This window comes from Astyanax mexicanus, chromosome 7, assembly GCF_023375975.1.
Source record: "Astyanax mexicanus isolate ESR-SI-001 chromosome 7, AstMex3_surface, whole genome shotgun sequence".
NCBI classification, from domain to species: Eukaryota; Metazoa; Chordata; class Actinopteri; order Characiformes; family Acestrorhamphidae; genus Astyanax; species Astyanax mexicanus.
Genome location: NC_064414.1, coordinates 42,849,364 through 42,871,173, shown reverse-complemented (window position 1 = coordinate 42,871,173; position 21,810 = coordinate 42,849,364). Strand labels below are relative to the sequence as shown.

The window sequence follows — 21,810 nt, the reverse complement described above, 5'->3', positions numbered from 1 at the left end:
AAATGTTAATAAAAAAATAGAATATAATAGCACACTGAAATACAATAGAGACATTATATAGACACAGAGACTGTATTTTCATTATTTTATCAGTGTACTCAAAGTGATATCTCAAAATCTCAAGATACTTTACTGTACAAAGACCATATAGTCAGGTGTTTTAACTTTAAAAAAAAAAAGAAAAGCTGTAGCTATATTGAGTTACAGACTTGTCTGATCAGTAAAGCCAATTTGCTCATAGCTGGCAAAAGTGTGAGATTAAAAGTATTAAGTAACTGATTAATTTACTAAACTACTTACTTTTCCACCCTCGCTGGAGCATTAATCAGTGACTGTGGTTATCTTTGTGCACATCTTCAAACAAAGCAGAGAATGCAGAAGATTGATCTCAAATCATCTCAACCCCCATCTTACAGTTTACTTTACAGTACACTCTACTCAACCATCATCTATATTAGAGTTTATATTATTGTTTAATTACCTCCTCAATTATATATTATATACATAGTACATATACAGCTCTGAAAAAAAATAAGAGACCATTTAAAAATTATGAGTTTCTTTGATTTTACCAAATTAAAAACCTCTGGAATATAATCAGGAGGAAGATGGATGATCACAAGCCATCAAACCAAACTGAACTGCTTGAACTTTTGCTCCAGGAGTGGCATATAGTTATCCAAAAGCAGTGTGTAAGACTGGTGGAGGAGAACATGATGCCAAGATGCATAAAAAACTGTGATTAAAAAACCAGGGTTAATACACCAAGTATTAATTTCTAAACTTTTTAAATATGAACTGAAAGGTCTGAAAGATCTGCATATTGTTTTGCTATTTCAGCCATTTCTCATTTTCTGCAAATAAATGCTCTAAATGACAATATTTCTATTTGGAATTTGAGAAAAATGTTGTCTGTAGTTTATACTCAAACATAAAACAATAAATAGCAAAATCAGAGAAACTGAATCAAAAACTGAAACAGAAACTGAAGTGGTCTCTTAATTTAATTTTGTTATATTATTAAATATCATAAATAGTCTGGATTACACTCAGTAACATTATGTGTTTTTTATTAAGCCATATTAATTAGTTTATAATGTAATACAGTGTTGTGAAACAGTATATGCCCCCTTATAGATTTCTTTAGTTTTTGCTTTTTTCATGCTTACATTTTTTATATTATGAAACAGATTTTAATTTCATACAAATATCATCTGAGTACACAACACTAACTGCCAGGTTGGTTTGGATAGCTTTTGTCCGATAATATATTAAAACAGCATTTAAAAACTGCTTTTTGCATTTACTCAGATTATCTTTCTGATATTAAAATGTGTAACTATGCCAAACAAGCAAAGAACTGAAGACTTTTTATAGCACTGTACCTGCATGCATACATATAAATATATCCAACTGCACTTTTGCATTTATTTTTCTCTATTTAATTATCTTATATTATAATCTCATATATGTTATATTATGTACTGTTTCCCATCTGCACCTTATGGTATATTCATTCTACGTCATGTTCAATATACACTTATTAATATGTTCACTAACTGCATTTCATTGGCTTGTACTTGGTGATTGTAGTTTTCTCAGTGACACAAAGTTAAATCTAATCTAATCAAAGTCTAGAAGAGTTGTGATGATATTACTCCTCCCATTCAAAGGAGTTTTGCACTTGAAAGCTGTTTTCCCATCTTTTTCCTTTGTCTGCTGAGGATGTTTTTACAGGTTTAAATCTGAGGGCTGGAACGGCCTCCTTAATCTATTGTTTTGCTGTGACTGTTTTGAAGAAGCGGCCACTGTGCAGGACCCAAAGGAAAAGGCTGAGACGGGAGCAGAGCCAAAAGCATTGCTAGGAGAGCAGTAAGAGCAGAGGGCCAGGAGGGAGCCCGAGCCATTAATGATTTAGCCTGAGTACGGGAGGGGAGGGGAGAACAAGGGCTTAACTCTCTCACAGGAAAAGCAGCAGGAGAAAACTTTCACAACACACAGAGGAGCTGGGATTAGGAGGAGAACACCTCTCAGCTCAGTGGAGTACTGGGGAAAGCTAGGAACAGCTGATGTATGAGGTTTCCTTTTTTTACTCAAGTTTATTTAAGTAAGTAAAGCACCTGTGTGATTTGTAGACGCTCCAAGAGGAAGTCAAGATGTTTGCTGTGCACCTGCTCTCCTTTTACTTCACCAAGCTGCAGGAGGATCAGATCAAAAAGGTAATTTTATCTATATAATATGTTGACATACATAAAATGAAAAAATACATCTTTGAATTAGTATACCTGCCTAAACTAGGGATTGAAACCAAATCCATTAGTGGTTTTTGTACCATTACTGGTACGTGAAACACCACAAGGTGGTATGCTATGCCAAATCTATATGCATTAAAATGTTAAAGTTTCCCAGCTGTAATTTTCATAACTTTCATAACTTTTGTCTGTACAGTACTACTGTATAATTATTAACTTAAATATAGTCCCTAGAGTTGAACCCTGTGGAACTCCACAAGATAAGCAAATCCAAACAATTACCAAGCAATTAAACACAATAGCATTAGAAATTGTAGTTGAATAGTGAATCTAGGATTCAAGGGGATGACGTGTAGATACCATAGTTTTTCTACATTGTCTCACACTCCTGTAGTTTTGCTCTTTCTCAAGCTTTTTGCGATGTCTCAGTGGGAAAACTGCATTTATCAGAAACAATAATCAAACATCCTACCATGCTAGCTGGATTTCACATGCTCAATTTTATTAAAAAGAGAAGATTAAATGTAAAGTATATGTGAAGGCCACTTCTAGCCTACTGTGTTTAAGGGTGTGTGGGGGTGTACATGTATTCCTGTGACTTGTTGGTGGTTCTTGAAATTATATATGTACCATATCACTATATATACCATACTGTATATATCATAATGTATACACATTAATCACTGTAAAAAATCGAAAAAGTACAAAAGGTGACATTATGGAAAAAGATAACACGTGGCCATGACTTATTAAGGTGTAGGAACAACTTATATGGCCGTGACTTATCCCCATGCCTTAAGTTTTTGTTGTAAGGACTCCACATTCCTCACATGCAGTCTCTTAACTTTTCTTCAGACAAATGTATACACTTTGGTTGGTTATTATAGATCATAAATTGCCTTTGTGTGTAGTTCAAGCCTAGGGTTAATCCTTGTATCAGAAACTGTACATTTGTGTTTTGAGTCTAAACTTTTTTTTAAATGTGATTTTTACTGTGCCTACTACTAGAGGTCCACTCTGGTGTTTTTTTCTCGCTTGAATGAGAAATCCTGCTCAGATGGCAGTCTGAATTAGTATAATCCCACTGACACCTTTGTCAGTCCACCTCCTGGGCCGAGCTCGCATGATGCTGGTGATGAACGTGATCACATAGTGGCTGGGCGAATCATTAACTCTCTTATGTCACATCTGATTGGTGTGGGGAAAGCAGGTGCAGGCCAAGGACCTTGCCCTCTCCCTCTGTGTTAGGGTTTAAAGGGAGTGTTCATCTCCATGTAGTTTACTGTCTCTATTTTTGGGACAGATTTAGAAAGATTGGGTCAGAATGTTTGTTATAGTGTAGTCCAGTCTAAGGTCATGTTTGTGCTGCTATTTTTATCCTGATATACCTTTTTTTGGCTGTTTAAACTTAAATAGCCTCTTTAACCTTTACCTGCATTTGTAACACAAACACACCCATATTATCTTGTGGATTGTCGTATAATTGCAAAATCAGGTCTAAATCATTGGTATTATGACTTTAGTCATCAATTCAGCATTTCCAGGCAACTATTAAATATATTGAAGGAGTGGCAACATTAGAAAGAACTGTTTGATCTAAATTATTAGGATGGATGATGAGCAATGGGAGTTTATAAAATAAATAACACACAGTATGCTATGCCCATTAGTTTTTTAGTCCATGTTGTGCTGAACAACTTTTTTATATTCTGCTTCATGGTGGTTTACATCATTATTTTAAATTGTCTACAGAGTTAAGTGCATCCCAAATTGATGTATCCATCAACTCTGCTAAATACTCTGACACCTATGTTGTTAAACGTGCTAAAAACCTGTTGTACTTCATTTGTACAAACTGATGTTCTCAAATATGTCATTTAATCAGGCTTAATGAGGCAGACTATAAGCAAAACTAAACTATGCTCATTTTTCAGGTTAGTACACAAAATATTAATATACTAACCTAAAAGAAAGTAATTAAGTGTTGCTATGCTAACATACGTCACGGTTTTCCAGCCACTGTATTTTCATTGTTATCCACATTTTTTCTAATCTGTCCACACTTTAACAGCTCTTCCCTTTCTATTACTGCATTGCCAGGTGAAAGTCTCTATCATAACTACACTTAAAAAACAAAAATACATTGAAGAACAGCTTTAGACATATGAACATAAACATCACCCAGAGTTTGTCACTATGCCTTTAAAACTGCTATATACAGTTATTTGAAATCCCTTGTGTTTTTAATGTATTTTACCATTTTGTCATTTAAGCTTCATTTTAACAATATTGAAATATGTTTTGTAGCTTAGTTGAAAATGTTGTCTTTATGTTAAATGTTTATGTATAACTCTCTCTCTTTTTGTCTCTCTCTCTCTCTCTCTCTCTCTCTCTCGCGGCAGGTGGACCGCTTCCTGTATGCCATGCGTCTCTCGGACGAACAGCTTTTGGAAATTTCACATCGGTTCAGAGATGAGATGGAGAAAGGTCTGTCACGAGAAAGTAATGCTGCAGCAGCCCTGAAAATGCTGCCCACACATGTGTTCTCCACTCCAGATGGCTCAGGTACTTCCTGTTATATATCTCTACCTAAATTCCAACCTCCTGCGATTCGTGTTAGTTTATAATTTGTAAGAGTTTACTTTTTGCACCTTTTTTTTTACTCCTTGCCAATTCATATTTAGCAATGAAGTTACCCACAGGTTTTGAAATTATCACTTTGGAAAGTGATTTTAAGGTGAAATCTGTATTTTCATCACATCTTCCTCTAGAAGTAATATGAATAACGAAATTATTACAAATAATTATATATATATATATATGAGACCTGAAAAAAAATCTAAACATTCCTGGAGGCTTCACTTGTTTTAAAGTAATAGAAAATTGTTTTTACCATTTTTGCACCTTGCAGAGAAGGGTGAGTTCCTGGCGCTGGATCTCGGTGGTTCTAAGTTCAAAGTGCTCCAGGTGAAGGTATCTGAAGATGGGAACAGGAAGGTGCAGATGGAAAGTGAGATATTTCCAATCCCTGAGGAGGTTATCAATGGCAGAGGAACAGATGTAAGAACTTCACTTTAAACATTATTTGGTTGAGGCTCATCACTGTGTACAGTTGTGGTGAACAGAGAGTGCCCCTTTCAGCCTCAGCTTTCTGTGTTTGACTGACTGAAGTGGAACATTAAGAGAAGTCAAGAGTCAAAGATTTGATTTAAGGGTCTATTTCTGTCAGTCAAGAACAGAAAGCTGAGGCTGCGGTGAACACAGGCTCACCAACACTAGACAATTAAAGGCCTTGCCATACTTCCAGCGAAACAAATTTCTTGAGCATTGCACAAAGTCAAGCACGCTTTCGCAAGCTTTTGATCTGGCATACTTTTTGCGGCTTTGCTTTGCTTGTCTTGTATGCTCCACAACCGCAGGTGGTGCAGTGACATTAGTAAAGTTAAGTTTCATGACTACAGGAAAATGATCACCCATCGCGCTCTGTCTAGACAAGCTCCGGTATGTATCTCAATAAAGAATCATAAAGGTAACGATAACGCTGTACCTGCTCAGCGAGCCTCTCTTTGAAATCGTCCATGTTTGTTTTCTTGGTACGCCTCTTTTTTAACGACCAATCGGCAGTGGGGTTTGCCCAGCTTCTAGGTGCACGACACGGCGAACAAAGCCCCTGGCCAACGTCCGCAGCTGTTCGCTTTATCCGCAAATACGTCACTTTGTTTGCTGAAACCACGCAAACGTCGTCTCCGCATGAAGTATGCCGAGGCCTTAAGAAATAGAAAAACATATCCTGGCATTATATTTCTTTAATTTTGGGGGCACAGATAATGAGGTCAGAAACTAGTGACAACAGAGACCCGACCTGCACTGTGTCACGATTCCAGGCTGGTGAAGGCTGTGGAATACTGTTAGAGAAATTATTTATGGCACACTTGGCCTTTTAATAATACCAATTAATTATTGCTTACTAAATACTACAACCTAATTGTTTACTAATGATAATCTGCCATGTCACAAAGCAAAGTTCATCTAAAACTGGTTTCATGAGCATGGCAATGAGTTCAGAGCTTCTCAGTGGTTTCTTAAAAGTGCTCCTGGAAAATTAGCTGGAAATGCATGACACAATCATGTCAACCAGGACCAGAATCTCAAATGGAGTGGTTCCAACATCTTGTGGAATCTATGGCATTAAGAATTGAAGACGTTTTGAGAGCTAACCAAGGCCCTCAGAATTATTGTTTGTTAGTTTTCCTGATAAAGTGATTGGTATTGTATTACACCGTATAGTAATTATACTAATTATTATAATACACACTAATTTCCTGTATAGTTGTGATCTTTCTCTTTTCTCTTTGACTAAAAGCATTATACAACCCAAATTAAACACAGACTGAGAAGTTAATAGTAATGTCATCTGTTCAAAGTCATCTTTACTTCCAATTAAGGGAAAATGGGATTGTGGTTAAGGAACAAGTAGCCTATTTGTCATCATTGTCTAGCCACTGAAGCCTAGTCTGGTAGATGTTTCACAAAAGGAACTGATAAGAAATGTCAGGAAACATTTACTACACACAGTACATTAATCAGCCAGGCTTTATTGTTGGGATGGTTGTATTGATCCCTGCTAATGTTTCTGCTTTTGTTTTACAGCTTTTTGATCATGTGGCCGATTCTTTAAAAAACTTCATGCAGAAGAATAACATCAACCAGAAGAAGAAACCTCTGGGCTTTACCTTCTCTTTCCCTTGTCTCCAGTCTAAACTAGATGAGGTACAAAACATTATCTGTAATAATTTCACATTACCATAAACATGTAATTACATTTATATACATAGCATGTAATTGACTCTCATTTATTATCATTATTATTACACTGCTGTAGTTACTCAAATATTTTGAAATCTTGAGTTCTTAAAACTACATTGTATAGCATTTTACTTAAATATTATCTTCCTTTTTAGTTAATATATTTCTTTTATTAGTTTTTTTTATTAATTATTTTCTTACTGATCTGTATTAAACAGAAAAGCATCTCTATCATTGCTATTTCTTACACAGCATGCTGTTTACTGCACTATGTAACTTTTGTAAAGTGGGCAGGACATTGTTCACAAGAACTGCATAATGCATAATGAGTCATATTTGTGTAAAATTATGTAATATTACTCTACTGCTGCTGTACTGCGGACTGTTCTGCACCTCTCCGTTTGTCAACATATGTTAAGTACAGATTATGGATCCTTTATATCATAAATTACATTTCCTAACTTTTCTAAGCAGAAAATACCACTTTTCAAATGATATTGCTTTATGGTATTATTTTATTAAGTGCATTCAAATCAACATAGTAGTTTTATTTGACATGTACTACACAGATAATTGGGACATTTTAGATGAGAGTCCAAACCATAGAGAATGAAAGCAGTCAAAGATTGTTCTGAACGTGGCACCCTGTCATTTATGTGATGTTGGAGGAATTTCACATGGTGGAGGACTAAAATTCCCTTAGCTGATTTCAAGTGATTACTGTGTAGGGAATATAAGGGCACTGCTTAGGGAGCCTGTGGAATGGAATGCAGCTTAAGTTTACAAAAATATAAATACTAAAAAAGTCTATCCTGTGCCAGCAGGGGTGCTACAACCCACAGCAAACTCTGCTTTACTGGTTAAGCTTCTTTTTTCCATTTTATTAACTCCTTAACAAACAAAATTCAACAGTGAGGGGGAATAAAATTGAGTTTTTTGTGCATTTTAACACAGTATACAGGAAAATAAAGAGAAGTGCATTAACCCCAAAGGATTCAAACAATCACAAAACAAAGATCTCACATACATAAAGTCTTTCAAGCCAACCCAGCCTGCTTCCAGGCCAGATTTTTAAATAGTCCAAGTATGGGTCCCATATTTTGAAGAATAAATAAGGTTTGTCTTTTACAGCAGAGGAGGATGCTTCAAAAGGAATAATGCTTGTTACGGATTGTTGCCATTGATTTACTGATGGAACCTTGTCTGTAATGCAGAGACTCAAAATGCCCTTTTTAGCACAATACAAAAAAATAAACAATAAATGTATGTATGGGAAACTCTTTGGCAATCCATGTTTAAGGTCTAACAAGCAGATCTTGGCATGCAGATTAAGAGAACAATGAAATATTCTCTCCATCTCGCTAATGGCTTTGGACCTGAAGTCCAAAATATGCGGACAATTTCATAAACAGTGATATAAGATATAGATTCTGGTGTGAAGAAAACCGGTTAAGCTTCTGATCAATTCCATCATCATCACTTTAATACTTTTTTAAATCTGTTCTGATCTGAACTGTTGCAGGGTGTGTTACTCTCATGGTCAAAGAACTACAAGGCCAGAGGGGTCCAAGGCACCAATGTTGTACAGGCATTGAGGCAAGCCATCAACAAAACTGGGGTATGATAAAGTACAAAAAAAACTGTTACATTGATATTTTAAATATGTAAACATTCTTACATGAAGCTGGATGCTAACAAAATGCATAAAACCAGTGTGTGCTGTGTGTAAAAACAGGGGATTGATGTGGATGTACTGGCACTTGTCAATGACACGGTAGGCACCATGATGACCTGTGGATACGATGACCAGCACTGTGAGGTTGGAGTCATCATAGGTGAGACCGAAATGACCATGCTATAATTATTACCAGAAATATGATCAGATTTTTTTTTTCTTAAAGCCTAACTAGAATCATTGACACATAAAAATAGAAATAGACTGCCATATTCAGGCTGTTCTTTTCTGCAAAACCTTCGATAAAAAAATCTGTTTAAAAAGCATTTCCTGCAGAGGTCATGCCTGAATCTGTGTGTATTTGTACTTCCAGGTACAGGTACTAATGCGTGCTATATGGAGGAGCTGAGACACATTGACCTGGTGGAAGGAGACGAGGGCAGGATGTGTATCAACACAGAGTGGGGAGCTTTCGGAGACGATGGGGCACTTCATGATTTTATCACGGGTTTTGACAGTGAAATCGATGCAGCATCCATCAACCCAGGAAAACAGCTGTATGTTTGTATTCACACTTTAAACACTAGCATCATCATTTGAGAAGTATGACAAATTAATTGTGATATTGCATTTAAAATACTGGATGTACTGGATGTATGAATTATTGGACTTATTGTTTATTTAAACCTAGTTTTGCAGTTAATTCATTACACATTTTGCTTTGTTCCATTCCTATCTGTAAGCTTGTAAAATACATGCAGAAAAATGAATATGAAATGAATGCAGAAACTAAGTAGAAAGCTCTATTCATATCTATACTTGTATTTAGCTCTGAGAGTAAATTGGCCTTTTTAAGGACCTTAAAATGAGCTATTTTTAGGAATTTTATAATTTTGAAAAGGGAAACAAAATTCTTCTATACAGCACTTACGTTAATAAATACCTATTTTAAAAAAAACTAGAAGTAATTTATATTGGAAAATAGCTTAATTATACCTACCATAGCTTGATCAAAATCATTTTCTTGCCATGGAAAATCTGTGGCATGATTTGTTTTTGGTTTTTTTTGCTTAATTTGCTACAATTTTATAGCTATCACAACCCTTTAGCTCTTACCCAGCTCAGCTTATATGTAGTTCCTTTAAACAGCTACCAGATATAATGAAAAAGATGTTGTTCACATAATTCATATATGTAAGATTATTAAATAAAAAAATCAAGAAATATCATATTTATTTTATGTGCAACCACATTCTAATCATGAACACCTTTTTTATCCATGCAAATCTTTTTTATAATATGGGTTTAGGCTACTCTACCACCTCCGTCTAATAGTACAGGCGTTCCACTTTCACCAGAAGAGCACTTCTGGTTTAAGTGCCAGGCCAGGATCATTGGATACGCTGCGAGTGGTATTCTCAGTTGCTGAGATTTAAACATCACAGCTTTTCCTGCAGCACGATCTAACACTTCACTACAATCTGATGCATGCTAGAAATTGATCTTTACTGTGCTTTAGCACAACATGGAAGTTCTACAAAATACACTGTAGATCTACAGATACCTTCACGTTATATCACCATTCCTTTCTTAACTGGAGGTATGTTTAACAATTTATGACTATTGTCTGAGAGATGGAGATGAAGGTACATGTAATTTTGCTTGATCTTCTTCTCTCCTGAAGGTTTGAGAAGATGGTGAGTGGGATGTATATGGGAGAGCTGGTGAGGCTCATTCTTCTGAAGATGGCAAAGCGAGGATTGCTCTTTAAGGGCAGAGTCTCAGATGCTCTTCGCACCAAGGGAAAATTTCAGACCCAGCATGTCAGCATGATAGAAGAGTAAGTAGAAGAAGAGTCAAGTAGATGCATGTGTTAAATGCACTGGAAAAATGCCATAATGCATAATGCATGATACTATAATATAAGGAAACAAGCATTCATACCTAGTGCAATTTGAAATAAGCCAATTTACTAAAGCCATGAGGCTGTAAAACGTGCTAGAAATTATTATAATTAAAAGTAATGGGCTTGCTCTTTGTCTACATAAACAGCATAAAGCTTTCTGTGCCACAAACATGATGTATGCTTGTTTTGTGTTTGTTTTCAGGTACAAAGATGGTTTAAGGAACACCAGGGAAATCCTCACAGAACTGGGCCTCACTCCCACCGAGGATGACTGTATTGCAGTGCAGCATGTCTGCACCATTGTGTCCTTCAGGTCGGCTAACCTGTGTGCTGCTGCTCTGGCTGCTATTCTCACCCGCATCCGAGAGAACAAGAAGCTGAAGAGTCTGAGAACTACAGTTGGAATGGATGGGACAGTCTACAGAACTCACCCTCAGTACGTCACCACACTCTATAAAACAGTAAAGCTGCCTTTTTTTATAATTTTATTTCTAGTTTTTCCCTTTTCTCCCTAATTTACACTGCCAATTACTCAACCCACTCATTAGGACTTCCCCTATCACTACTAATGCCCCAACACACCAGGAGAGTGAAGACTAACACATGCTTCCTCAGATACATGTGAAGTCAGCCACTGTTTCTTTTTGAGCTGCTGCTAATGCAGCATTGCTGAGTGGCTCGGTTCCGGTACATCAGTTCACAGACGCCCTGTGCTGTGGATATCAACCTAGGAGTGATGTGGGGAGAGAGCGCCATCTACCCACCCGGAGGGAGCAGGGCCAATTTTGCTCCCTCTGAGCGCCGGCAGCTTGATGGTAAAGCTGCATAAGAGGGGGTTTGCAACTGCAACCTCCCGCTCATAGTTGCAGCGCTTTAGACCGCTGGACCGTTCTGTTGAAATAGTGCAGCAAAGTGTGAATTAAGAAAAGGATTGGCCACTGGTTGCAGGACCTTATAAAGGTATCGTTGGGTTGTCAAAGTGCCTGTAATGAATACCAAAGGTGATTTGGCGATGTATGAAATTTCACCCCACACCATGACACCAGGCTTTGTGGAAAAATGATGCAAGTCAACAAACCACTAATCTTTACACTGACTATGGTCTCTCAACACGTTGATTTGTTGTTTGTCTCCTCAAACATATAAGCAGGAATCGTCACTGAAGATGACCCATTGCCATTCTGAGTCTGTCGACTGATTTAACATTAAACATTTCGCATATTTTACACATTCTGCAGGTATTCCAAGAGACTCCATAAGGTGGTCCGACGCCTGGTGCCTGAATGTCATGTTCGCTTCGTGCTGTCGGAGAGCGGCAGTGGGAAGGGGGCAGCTATGGTGACAGCGGTGGCACAGCGTAGAGCTTCACAGCGTGAAGAAATCAACGACACACTGGCAGACTTCACACTCAGCTCCACCCAGCTCCAGCAGGTGAAGGAGAAGATGCGGGTGGAGTTGGAGCGTGGCCTTAGGAAGGACTCTCATGATTCTGCATCAGTCAAAATGCTGCCTTCTTATGTGTACAGGACCCCAGATGGTACAGGTAAGAAGAGGAGCCTGCATATAGCAACAATATAACAGGCAGAATATTAGTAAAGCTTAGTAAAGCTGTTTCTGTAGTGGTTGCTAGGGTGTGTGAGTTTGATTCTACGGGCTTGTACAATGGGTAAAAAAGTTGTTGCTATAAATTTACGTAGAGGCTAGGGTGTTGCTGGTGGTTGGTAGGCAGTTGCTATTGTATCCCAGGTGGTTACTTGGGGGTTTCTGTGTAGTAGCATTAGTGTTGCTAGATGATATGCCTGGTGGTAGCTTTGGTGTTGCCAGATGGGTCCAATAGTGTTGCCAGGTGGTTTCTATAGTTTTGCTTAGTTGTTGCAAAGGTGTTGCTAGGTGGTTGCTATGATGTTGCTAGATGGCTTTGGTAATCCTAGTGTTTAGTAGAACTGTTTTGCAAGGAGGGTTGCTATATGTTCATTAAATGGTTGCTAGATGGTAGGTGGACATTTAATATGGCAGCACAGGTGTTTAATATAATATTGATAGTTACAGAATTGCTTAGGGATTGATATAGTGCTTCTGAGTGCTTGGAACCCCAGATGGTTGCTATAGTGTTGTAATGAGGTTGCTAGGCAGTTTTCCATTGTACCTAGGTGATTGATACAACACATTTTCTTATAGAAACCTGCCATATATGTAGATACACTTTGAAGGAAATGGACCACCTAAGGATGATCACAGACAACAAGGTTTACAGTAATATGGGTGGCAGAGCATTTTCAGTGGATACAAACACCCTTCATTAAACAAACTGCTAAACTGCCAGCTTTGGTAGGTGTGTGTTAGCATAGGCATCATCACACTGTGCTGGACTCTGGCCCACAAATACCAGAGCTGATGACCCTTGACTTACATTGTCTAGTGTCGTGGAGAGAGAGGCAATAAAACAAAGTCTGTTAGCTGTGTTGGCTGTAAATTTCAGAATGTAATTAGAGATAAATGAGCAGTATACTGACATAATTATATTACACCATTGCTGCTGCTACTTCTTCAGAGAGAGGAAAATTCCTTGCTTTGGATCTGGGTGGGACTAATTTCCGAGTGCTGGTGGTCAAGATCCGCAGTGGAATACGCAAATCCGTCCGCATGTACAACAAGATCTACGCCATCCCCCTGGAGATCATGCAGGGCACTGGAGAAGAGGTGCGACTTTTTGGTTATACCCTTTTGTAGATGTCAGTGGTATGGAATTGATGCTTATTTATTTAAATAGAAAGTGCACCAATTCATGCACTAAACTAATTTTAGTCCCTTAATGTCTAATATATGGAATTATTTACAATTATTAATGAGAAACAGGTCTTAGCCTTAAGGTTACTGATTAAATAATGAGCCTAAACTTTCCAAATAATAGTTCTACAGTCAGTTATTTGGTAATGACATTAAAGAACCACTTTTGCTTCCTTAAAGAACCATTTTTAAAAGAGATATGTGAGCCTTTCAAAGGTTTAAACAAGTCACTTTAAAGTTTGTGTATCAAATTAAAGGTTGACAAATGCATTCCCTGTACAAAAATGCTTCTTTTTGGAAGCAACAATTCTTCCAGTTCTTTGGCTGCACTAAAATGATTATTCATAGAGTAAAAAGTCTAGAGATAAGTGATAATTGATTATAATCAGATTTGGTTACTGTATATCCTGTAAAGCAACTAATATATATTTATATTTTTTATGTTTCAGCTGTTTGATCACATAGTGCAGTGTATCTCAGATTTCCTGGACTATATGGGAATGAAGAACACGCGGCTGCCACTTGGCTTCACCTTTTCTTTTCCATGCAGTCAGACTGGAATAGATAAGGTAAACATTAGAAGTTTATCAGATGTGTTGCTTAATAAATGGGCTGAATGTAGATATATCCTCTTAAGTCTAACAATGAAAGATTTTTTTTTTGTAGTTTAAAGTGAAACATTATTTTAACACAGCTGATACAGTTCATTAAAAAAAATCATGTACTATTTAAAACCCAACAGGTTTATCAAACCCACTCAGTGTTTATTTTCCGATTGTCCATTGTATCATTTCCATGTTTAGGGAAGTTTGGTGAGCTGGACGAAGGGCTTCAAAGCCACTGAGTGTGAGGGGCATGACGTGGTGGATATGCTCAGGGAGGCCATCAAGAGACGAAACGTAAGAGGACACCACTCATTTACCATTAAGTTTGATGATTTAAATAGCCGATATCAATGGAAAATAATGTTACCTGCTTTGTTAAAACATTGCTTTAATGTAGGAGGACATTATCAAGGTTTAAAACATATATTCCAAATATTGCCCTAGGTGTAACCTCAATTATTAGGGGAAGGATTGTCTTACTCTCTTTTTTTTATTTCACATGACAAGGCATTTACATATCACAAAAAATATTTTTGACACACCTACACTACATGGTAGATCAATTTGTTGTGAAACGAATTGGCCACAGAGATTTTATAAATATGAGTCTTCTAAAATGGTTTAAATTGTAGGCTCCCTACCCCTTTCTCCCACTCTTCTAACACAACCAATATAAGAGCAAAACAAACAAAAAGATACTGTCTAACATATGTCAGAAACCTACAAGGTAATCAATTTTATAAGACTCATCTATGATTGTAATAAATATCATAATGTAATAATGCTTTGGCTAATTTGTGTACACCGATTAAGAGAAAGGTGAAATAAACAAGGCTTGAAAAATGCACACGTAAAAGTGATTTAGCACTGCTGTTGGTGATACCTGAGAAAAATATAAGAATTGGACAAAAAACAAAAATAAAAAATAAAATTAAAATGTAATCTAGATTAGAGATAGATCTACCCCAGATTTTATTTCTAGTATTTGATCCTGCTGCTGCTAGTAAGTAACATTTAACATTGTTATTTTCTGTCTGTTTAGGAATTTGATCTTGATATTGTTGCTGTGGTGAATGACACAGTTGGTACGATGATGACATGTGCTTATGAAGACCCTAGATGTGAAATTGGACTAATTGCTGGTATGTTTTTAAAACTATTTTTAAACTTATGTATTTTAAATATTTCTTGTTCCCAAATATAAACGCTCATACATACTCCCATACCATTATTATATCAAAACTTTTGCACATGTAGCATGTTATACTGATATGCCAAAATTAATGTGACAGGAACTAGTACAGTGACTTTTTGCTTGTCTTATGAAAGCTAAAGGATGTTGTCTTGACCAGTGCCATGTGCATGTACAATTCAAGCCAAGAGATGCTAGTCACAATCATTACCACACACTGCACTGACCACTGTGAGTGGTAAAGGCTTCCGATATATTCCTGGAACAACAGTGACACTGTAGATCAAAGAATGTTAAATGCCAGCACAACTTTAATGATCATTCATGTTGCCTTGCCCTGAGCACATCGGCTAGGGTTCAACCTCACTAGTTATGGGCGTTCACTTGTTCCCTAAAGTTATACTTTCGAATTTACATACTGCTGTCCCAAGACGGTTGGCATGCCACTGTATATGTATTTAAGTTTATGTGCACTGCTATTGAGGTAATACATTATAAAAGCCTTGATGAAGTTCCTATGTGTTTCCTAAAATAAATTCTAAATAGGAACTGGCAGTAACGTGTGCTACATGGAGGACATGAAGAATGTTGAAGTAGTGGAAGGGGACGAGGGGCAGATGTGCATCAACACAGAATGGGGCGGTTTTGGGGACAATGACAACATCGAGGACATCCGAACCAGGTTTGATCATGAGGTGGATGAAGGGTCCCTAAATGTGGGGAAGCAAAGGTAGGTTCATTCAAATGTTTTTAAAGGTTAAATGTGCTAAAGATTATTAGTATACTGATTTAAAGTAGGATATGAGATGGAGATATATGACAAATACACCTAAAGCAAAGATATATACAGCCATAGTCAATAAAATAATTAATAATGAATGGTATAAAATGTAGGGATGAGTGATAAAGTGCAAAAGTGTAAAATATGGGACTATTATAATACATTTTCTGAGGGAATATATTATATATGCCCACATGAGGGCGCTATAGTATTTATAAATAGCTAGTGTGGCACATAATAAATAGTGTTGCCTCTTTAAAACAACTGTTGAAATGTGAGCTGCTTATTTGAGCCAGAATTACAGTGTTGAGAAGGTCATTTCAGATGCTGTATTGCCTACAGTAAATAATCATAGTAGTTGAGAAAGGGGCAGGTATGACACCGTTCTGTAGCCTGGTTTACATACTGCTATGTTGCTTGTATCTGCAGGTTTGAGAAGATGACCAGTGGGATGTACCTGGGGGAGATTGTGAGGCAGATTCTCATAGATCTAACCAAGAGGGGTCTTTTGTTCCGTGGCCGCATTACAGAGCCACTGAAGACAAGAGGCATCTTTGAGACCAAGTTCCTCTCACAGATCGAAAGGTAAATCACCAGAACATAACTGTTCCCCACAAACATCCAAAGAGGCTCAGCAAGTGAGCTATAATATTTTAGTCAATATCTCTTGGTGGTCTGCAATAATTGCTGATTAATGGCCACGTTGTTTAGAAGTATTATATATGTGTGTAAGTACAAGCTTTATATTGTAAATCAATTATTAGCGTCCACCTAACAACACCATAGCAACATCAACACCATAGCAGCATAACACTCTGAATGTTTACATTTAATGTTCAAAACACAACAAATTAATATTGGTTTATAGCTTCCAACACCATAGTAACAACCTGATATACCATATCAACCACATATAGTAATAGTAATAGTTTCACCATAGTAACCACATAGCAACAGCCTAGCAACTGTTGTTCAAATTCAAAGTGCTTACAATCGCCTACAAGGTGATGACAGTACAGGCTTCTTCCTACCTGCACTCGCTCCTGAAGGCTTACGCTACCTCCCGGCCGCTGCGCTCCTCCAATGAACGTCGCCTCGCTTTGCCAAACATTCACACAAAGCAATCCAGACTGTTCTCATACAGAGTTCCCCAATGGTGGAACAAACTACCTTCCACTACCAGATCAGGAGAATCTCTCGCTATCTTTAAGAAACTCCTGAAGACAGAGCTCTTCAAAGAGCACTTACTCTCCTAACACCTCTAACAAACTAACTAATTCTAACCTCATCTCCTTCTTCCTCTTCTCTACTCCTCTATCCCATTATTTCCCTCTGACCTCCTTAAGGCCCTATCTATAGATGCTTTATTTTTAACTTCTATTATTTTTGTACTTAACCTCTTCTATTATTTGCACTTCAATATTGTAAGTCGCTTTGGACAAAAGCGTCTGCCAAATGTAATGTAATGTAATGGAATGGAATGGAATTACTGTACAAACCACTTAAACTGTGCTTGCTCATACTTGTCTAGCACTGGTTTACCAGCATTCCAAATGCTGGTTTATACTGGTTTGGTGCTGATTGGCCAGCATACCAGCATTCACATAACATTACATAATGGACTAGTACTGTTTGACCAGCACATCAATCTTTAAAAAGCAACAAATAAGGGTTTATGCCTTTCTGGTTGACAAGCTAATCTGGAAATGTCTCACAAAGCAGGGTTTTTTAAGATCAAAGATGAAATTTGTCTAATAGAAACAATTATCCATTTTTCTTGTAAGAGAGACTTGACTGTGTACTTTGGACTGTGGATAAGATGTTAAACTGGCAAAATTTCTTTGTGGTATAATCCTCTTGCTTTCCAATGTGTTTAAAACACACCAAATGCCAGTGCTTAAACACAGCAAATGCTGTTTTTTGTTGATGATCAACATATAAAATCTACTTATATTGCTAATGACCAGCATTTGTTGCAGGGTTTAAGGTTCAGCTGTGCTACAAATTTATAATAAATATTATTAGTTTACTAGTTTACTGAAGGTTTGGTTATTATATATTTAGGTGTACTGTAAATCTTTAATCTTATATACTTTTCAAATTGCTTACTGATTTATTGGTCAATGTTTATAATTTACTATTGTGCTCCGCCTAGTGACCGCCTGGCTCTACTGCAAGTGAGGTCCATTCTGCAGCACTTGGGTCTGGACAGCACGTGTGATGACAGTATTATAGTAAAGGAGGTGTGTGGGGCAGTGTCCCGCCGAGCCGCACAGCTCTGTGGAGCGGGAATGGCTGCTATTGTGGACAAAATACGGGAGAACCGAGGACTGGACAATCTGGACATCACTGTGGGGGTGGACGGCACGCTCTACAAACTCCATCCACAGTGAGTTAACTATTGTAAAAGGGCGGTGACTCATAGCGAATGAGTTTTTTGTGGTTATATTATGCTGCAACAAACACTCATCTCTCTATTCATGAGGTGATTTATTAAGCCTTGTAGTCAGCAAGTTGTCTGTATTAGAGCATTAAAAATTGTGTAAAGATGGTGGGGGTCATTATTGGGAATCAGAACCTCATATGACATAAACGATACCAATTTGGGATTAAGGTGTGCTCTTACAAAATGGACCCATTTGGAAAGGCCAACTAGGATCTGGTAAAAACCCACCTAGCCCATATTCCACCAGTGTGAGCCCTGCATGAGCATGTTAATTGGGTTCTATTATAGAATGCTTATCTTCTCTTTCTCCACAGCTTCTCCAGAATCCTAAAGGAGACCGTGAAGGAGCTTGCCCCCCAGTGTGAGGTGGAGTTTATCCTGTCTGAAGATGGCAGTGGGAAAGGAGCAGCTCTTATCACAGCTGTGGCTCGACAGCATTACAGAGAGACATAAGTATTGCTGGACTGAATAAACATTGCAGTGAAGCTGGATTATGGGTGGGGAGGGGATTTGTTTTTCTAAATAATATTCTATATTTTTGCCAAATCTGTAAAACATGCCATCGACTGATTAGCCTCATACACACCATAACAAAGCTAAAACACGATCTATAGTAAAGTTGTTAAATAGTTAAATGTTATGCTGAATGCTGTAAGTAAGGAAATGTGTTTTGTGTTTTTTAGTTGTTGTTGTTTTAATATGAGCAAAACCACTTAGCACATAGCAACTGGATGAAATTACAAACCATTTAAGCTGTGCATCTGCAGCCCTTCTTCATTTCCTTCAGAAAATGCACTTCTCTAGTTTATTGACTAGAATTTGATTAATTCCCTAATCACAGTGCCACCATCCCATCTGTGCAACAAGCAGTTTGTCCTTTTAAGGTTTAATGGACCAACAGAAACCACATAGCCCACCACACACACACACACTTCCTGCAGTAGTCTGCAATCTCTCATAAAGATAGCACGCATCATATGAACATTAAAAAAACAAGAGCTGAACTGCTACTGAACTGATGCCACATATCAGTGATGATGCATAAAATACTGGCTCACATACTGTAAACTACCTGCAACAAATCTGCTCTGAAAGAGAACACACTCACACTCTGGTATTTGGCACCATAATTGCAAACAACATAACCAAATAGCAACAGATCCTTTCAAAGTCTTGTAGGTTGTAAGGGGGGAGGGGGTGCTTCTCTGGATCACATCATTGAGCCTTAGCAGAGAAAAACACAATAAGACCTGCCTGATGTTTTTAAAATGCTCTGATCCAGTCATTTAACAGTCACAATTTTGCTTTTGTCAAAGTGGCTCTATAAAAAATTAAAATTTCTAGCAAAATAATGCTCAGCCCCACACAGCAAGGGATTCCCAGGGTTATCTCAGCCAGATTAAAACACTTATTTGGCCTGCTGATTCAGCAGATTTTTTACAAATTGAGCATTTAAGGGACCAGCTGGGACACCACATATGGCAACCTACAAGTTAACAGGTTCTACAGGCCCAGCTGAAACATCTGTTGGCAAATGTGCTGCAGCCTTTGACTGTACAGTTTTCATCAACAAATCAATTAAAAATACTTTTACTCCAATACTGTAATCAATTATATCACATATATGAAACTTTTTTTCATTCTGCTCAGCTCATTCTGGGTGTATAAAATGTATTTTTTTGGTCAATGAGTGTATATAATCTACGTTTTTCCCTTGGTACTTATGTTATGGCTGATTGGTATATATTCTTTGGTATATCTTTTTTGGTAAATAGAATGTTTTCTAAAATGTTACAGTTAAAAGTTCTTAGAATCTGCCAATGTTTCTACATATTCTTAGAACATTTTAATTCAATGTTTTAAATGTGGTAACATTGCTGCAACATCACTTCTGTCATTTCTTTTAGCGTTTCCATAATGTTGGTATACTTCTAGCTGGGAAGGATATGTGAGAAACATTCTAAAAAATAGTGTGATGCAAACCCTTATTATGCCACACATTTCAAAACATAGTTAGACAATTTTATAAGTCTCTATTTGCTGGGTTATGTGTGATTTGTCCAGTGTATCAGTCCTTTTCCCACAGTCTCTAAAATACTTGCTAAACATACTGTATATATGTATGTATGTTAAGCAGCCTCAGGCTGGTTTGTGCAGGAGGGAGGTTTGTTAAGACCAGCTGCCTCTTGCTTAACCATGTTTCGTGTCAGCTCATCAGATGAACAGCTGACCTCACTATTGAATGTCACTCACCATCTATAAGTGTAATTGCCCCTTGCTGGCCTCCTCCCCCTCCCTTTGTCTGCTGTGAGCGAGCAGGTTTGCATGGACAGGCAGAGAGAATAGCATGGACAGGCCGAGCTGGGGGGGAGGTGTCCGCTGGAATGTCATGAGTGCATTTAGACTAGCCCTGTAGCAAGCTGTGTGTGAGCAGCAAGAAGAGCAATGCCTAGACAAACATTGCAGTGCAAACTGAGGAATTGAGCATATGAGGAAGTGCACTTTGTGTGTGAACTTCACTGCACTGTTTAAAATGGAAGAAGTTTCAGTCTGTGAATACATGTTATTTGCACAACACATAAAATGACATGGTAATATATGTATTTCCTATGTATAATACACTATATGTTCAAATATTTGTGGGTCTAATGTGCTTCTATTGAATACTTTTAGTTACCATGAGTTGCACTCTTTGCAAGATTTACTGCAGCAGATAAACATAAACCAATAAGCACCATGCATAATGCCAGAATGCAATCAAATCCTCACAACAATGCTCTAACATCTAGCAAAGTCTTCCCTGTACAGTCAGTAACTTCAACAAAAGCATCATCAAAAATTGTATTACCCTTGGTTTTAGAAGAAACAATAAATGCACAGGTGTCCCATTACTTTGGTCCATCTGGTGTATAATGTAAGACAGGGTTCCCTAGGACTGATTCATGTTTGAAATCCTATGTATTTGATACTACCACACTAGCATTGTCACATTATTATTTACTGTAAATGTATTCATTGTAATGGGGTTTCTTCTAAAATAAATTATATGATTCTATATTGTTCAATATCTGTGATTACTGAATGCACATATCACATCGCTTAATATATTAAGCTCCTCCAGGATTACACATTAAAAAGTGAAGTCAGGTCAACTGCATGGAAACTTTTACTCATGCTAATCCTGTATGCTAATGCTAACTAGCCTCCCTCTCCAGGTAGAGGTAGAGGCCGAAGCCACAGTAAAGCAGTAGACAGAGACAGGAGCTGGTGAGCATCCTCTGACCTTCCCAACAACACACATGCCTCCACGTCAAGTAAGAATGCAATTTATTTTGTGAGCTGATTTATATATATTATTAA

General features: G+C 37.5%; 1 protein-coding gene across 1 annotated transcript; it reads left to right on the top strand.

Annotated features, from left to right (window-relative positions):
• The first annotated feature begins 1,948 nt into the window (after nt 1–1,948).
• On the top strand, nt 1,949–21,505 carry hkdc1 (hexokinase domain containing 1). The gene is made up of 18 exons (XM_007256103.4): nt 1,949–2,219; nt 4,655–4,817; nt 5,164–5,312; nt 6,903–7,022; nt 8,581–8,676; nt 8,794–8,893; nt 9,107–9,290; nt 10,418–10,573; nt 10,842–11,075; nt 11,878–12,182; nt 13,191–13,339; nt 13,876–13,995; nt 14,230–14,325; nt 15,074–15,173; nt 15,770–15,953; nt 16,434–16,589; nt 18,160–18,393; nt 18,765–21,505. Exons 1-18 carry the CDS (start codon nt 2,157–2,159, stop codon nt 18,901–18,903), a joined length of 2,748 nt encoding a protein of 915 aa, XP_007256165.1. The 5' UTR covers nt 1,949–2,156; the 3' UTR covers nt 18,904–21,505.
• Nucleotides 21,506–21,810: the final 305 nt, after the last annotated feature.